The sequence below is a fragment of the Cebidichthys violaceus genome, unplaced genomic scaffold (genome assembly GCF_023349555.1).
Source record: "Cebidichthys violaceus isolate CVI_PGR_0920_01 unplaced genomic scaffold, fCebVio1.0.p SCAF_21, whole genome shotgun sequence".
Lineage (NCBI taxonomy): Eukaryota > Metazoa > Chordata > Actinopteri > Perciformes > Stichaeidae > Cebidichthys > Cebidichthys violaceus.
Genome location: NW_027176384.1, coordinates 5,268,318 through 5,272,107, shown reverse-complemented (window position 1 = coordinate 5,272,107; position 3,790 = coordinate 5,268,318). Strand labels below are relative to the sequence as shown.

Below are 3,790 nucleotides of genomic sequence, written 5' to 3'. Positions count from 1 at the left end.
TCTTTGACAATAGGTGAAACTGAATAAGCAATGTTGAAATAACCACAATATGAGGTTGTAATGGTGGTGTTAACACGTGAATTGTGTTTTGAAAGTGTTATTAATCTAAACACAATGTGCTGTCATGTAGGTGTCATAGGGGCTTAACTGTATGTCTCATTCCAGCTTTTCCTCGAGTTCCATTCAGGATTTTTTTCTTCTTGCGCACCAACACAAATCCCTTTGGGCTCCAACGCATGTACAACAATCAGGTAATGCAGTCAGTCCCTCGTCGAAGCTCTACATGGAAGCCATGCGAGTTGCAGATGAGTTCCGAAAAGACTCTCAAATTTGAAATGCAAATATCTTTGTAGAGTCCTTAGCTTTGACCACTTTCATGCTAAACTACCTAATCTTGTATCAAAAAGTTAAACTAGCTCCTGCTCAAAAGACTACATCCGCATCAAATATAACAGTCAAAGGGGCCATTGTTCTGAGGAACCTTTTGGGATTTTGTTTATTCACTTTGTACGATTTGGAACGCACTCACCAGTTAATGTTCTAACCAGCACAAAAAACAAACTTGTCGATTCATCGTAATTATGCTTTCCATCTCAGAGATCAACGCCCTTCTTTTTGTTTTTTTAATGTTGGCCAGTGCAACGTGGGAGGCTGTACCATCTAGGCTGGCAAACCTGGTGCATATTTGAAATGAAAGACAACAATAATAGAAGGAAGTAAAAATGTCCTCCTAGCTTCCCCGAACAGCTTGCAGAACCAGCTTTGCCTATAACTAGCCACATGGTTTGGACCCAAGGATCTAGAAGTATAAAAGCCAGAGAAACCAGATGGGATGTAGGACTGCAGCTCCACACCGAGGTACACTGACTAGAGACTCGTAAACACTGAGACAACATGAAAGGTGTCGTAGCCTTCTTGCTGGTGCTGTGTTACCTGGCCATCAATGCTGCTGGTAAGTCACCGTCAGATTACATTTCTTAACAAAATTAATCGTTGAAGCGGTTAAAGGTGAAATTAGATTTGTTTTTATTTTCACGGATATGTATTTTTCACTCACTACAATGATCATTTTGCTTCCACAGCCTGGACCTGCACAGAGGCTCCACGGCTGAATAATGCTCTACAGATTGACGCCGGGCATGGGAAAGTGATTGCAAGAGACCACAGTTATGCGTATTTCCTGGCTGGATCATATTGGTCCAGAATGGGCTATACCAGACTCAAGCATGTCTCAACGGGACCTTCAGGAATCTGGGGAGTTGGCTACAATAACTTGGTCTACAAATACGTAGCTGGCGACTTTCGACAATCCTCTGGTAACTACTATTATTATTAATAGTATTATTAGCATTGTTATTATTACTTCCACTACACAACAGGCTGGATGCGTTTACTTGGGCATCATTATTGCTTTTGTTTAGTTTACTGTATAATATAGCGCTAGTGCAGTACAGCACTCCTACTATGTAGAAGGGTCCCCAAGTGACGTTTTCCACATTTACAGTACTCCCATCAAACTGTTTGCTGACTAAATGTACTCGTCTTCAGGTCTGTCTATGCTGCAGGTGGACGCGGGAGGTAATGATCAGGTCGTGGGAGTTAATACCGGCTGGAACATCTACTGCCTGAAAAGTGCGTCAGCTTTGGCCTACAGGGGAAGGGGCTCCCTAGGTTGGACATCCCTGTCGAGGTCGATGAGGTACTTCAGCTGCAGCCCACACAACGGATGCTGGGGAGTCGACAGGTCCTACCGGGTCTACCATGCACAAGTGAACCCAAGCACCTGCAGCAGCTCTGGCTGGAGATTAGTGTCGGGCATCAGTCTGCTAATGATTGAAGTGGGGACTGATGGAAGGGCTTTTGGAGTGACCACAGCAGGCAAGGTCGTGGAAAGGTAAGCACGTACTCACAGTCTGGCACTAACATTGGAGAGGATGATTTTTACTCTGTTTGTAGATACAGCAGGGTTACAACCTAAAGCTATACACAACATTATAGTATGTATAGCAAGAACAGTAACAGCAGTACACCTAAAAGAAATATAATTAACATTATTCATTTTGATACTCCATAAAAATGTTTTTACATCTTGCATGGATGCGCACTAACATGATGTTAAAATTATTGTGGTGTAATTGCTGTATGTAAGTTTGACATTTTGATAAGGCATGATTGTAAAAGTATGGCTTCTAATTACAGCACTTAGCCAGTGTTTGATTTTTGATTATTTTTTTTTTGATTTCTCCAACTTTTTTCTCAACAGAGCTGGCATTTCCAGTCGTTACCCATATGGCACATCCTGGGTCACCATCCCAGTGTGCCTGGCAATGAGCCACGTGAGCTACGACCTAGGCACACTTTGGGTTGTTAGCAGGGGTGGTTTTCTCATGCGCTGCTTACATTAATGCTACGTGTAAGGCAGACTCCCTGTGTGCACCAATCTCCAATCTAGGGAGAGGAATCTCCTTCAATTGAATTACTCAGTACAGTACACACAAATGAATGAGCAGCATTTCATTTTTTTCTCAAGGCATCTCCGTGTTATTAGGCTACTACTTATTTTGGCAACAGTTAAAATTAAAGCTGCATTAAATAATTGATTCTTAGAAGCAATGTGACCCTTTCTTATATGATTCAGTGTTAATGCATACAACTCAATAATCAGACTGTAAATTGGTGGTTTATGAAAAAAATAAAGGTAATATTGATTAGGGAAAATTCATCCTTTTAATTCAAACGTATTGAAATGTGAAATATAAATAGAAAATGAGAATAACAAATGAACAGCGTAAGAGTAACCTAATGCACCTTTTAAGAATGTCAGGCATGTATAACCTCCACTTGCAAGTTGCCATATTTTCTACTGTTTTCTTTTTAATAAATGATAAGTGAAGCAATTTCATCTGACTTTTTTCATTATGCATACAAAATGTTGATGCTGGTGTGAATGTGTGATCAAACGACAAAATAAAGTAATCCTAAACATGCAACTGTAAAGAAGTTTCTGAATGTGTCATTGGATACCAATATACCATTCACTAAACCATATCCAATCATAGCTTAGCAAACATATCTAACATGGTAGGCCATGTAGAAGTGCTGGACATGGGGCTCAAGTTAGAGTGATACTTTATATATTAATAGTTTCTAAATATTTTAGACCTTCCAAAAGTGCTGTGTAAAGAACTGATTAAACCGTGTTTTGGTCTGCTTTAGTGTAAACTGCAAACTTTTTGATTGATTGATTTTGAAATATAGCAGAATATAAGCTCTGTTGCAAACACAAGTTTTTGATACTTACACACTTTGTACAGCAAGGAAATCTTCACAAATGAACACCACTTTTACGTTTTTTGAAGAGTGAATCAATCGTCAGAAGTAAAAAGCTAACGTGCCTCACCTGCGTCCCCTGACCATGGATCATCACATGTTGAAAGCACTGACCATTTTGCCAGGTACATGCAGCTTTAGCCTCAGTCTTTTAGCACGTTAGCGTGTATGTAGCCATGAAAGGCGTATTCAATGTCCCTTCAATGGGACTCCTGTTCTACTCTTTTTCGGCTCAAATCCCATGTTCTTTCCTATGATTTACGGCCCAGAACCGGAAGACAGTTCTATTTACCTGAAATGAATGTCGTGGATGAGAAGAGATGCATTCATTCTGACTAGTGAATGCCTGAAGTGATCATTTCTACCGAGCAGCTTCCTGCAGTACATTTGGGGAGTATTTGGACTCGGGTTCGGTTGAGTGTTGTTGGTAGTAATTTCATAGTGGGTTAGAACAACAGAA

General features: G+C 40.4%; 1 protein-coding gene across 1 annotated transcript; it reads left to right on the top strand.

Annotated features, from left to right (window-relative positions):
- The first annotated feature begins 835 nt into the window (after window positions 1-835).
- LOC137877080 (fish-egg lectin-like) lies at window positions 836-2,902 on the top strand. The gene is made up of 4 exons (XM_068716763.1): window positions 836-952; window positions 1,083-1,316; window positions 1,549-1,894; window positions 2,264-2,902. Exons 1-4 carry the CDS (start codon window positions 895-897, stop codon window positions 2,403-2,405), a joined length of 780 nt encoding a protein of 259 aa, XP_068572864.1. The 5' UTR covers window positions 836-894; the 3' UTR covers window positions 2,406-2,902.
- Window positions 2,903-3,790: the final 888 nt, after the last annotated feature.

Coding starts and splice junctions, on each gene's coding strand:
- LOC137877080 (XM_068716763.1), top strand. CDS start 895: ATGAAAGGTGTCGTAGCCTTCTTGCTGGTGCTGTGTTACCTGGCCATC. Junction 953..1,082: donor CCTGGCCATCAATGCTGCTG/GTAAGTCACCGT, acceptor TTGCTTCCACAG/CCTGGACCTGCACAGAGGCT. Junction 1,895..2,263: donor GCAGGCAAGGTCGTGGAAAG/GTAAGCACGTAC, acceptor TTTTCTCAACAG/AGCTGGCATTTCCAGTCGTT.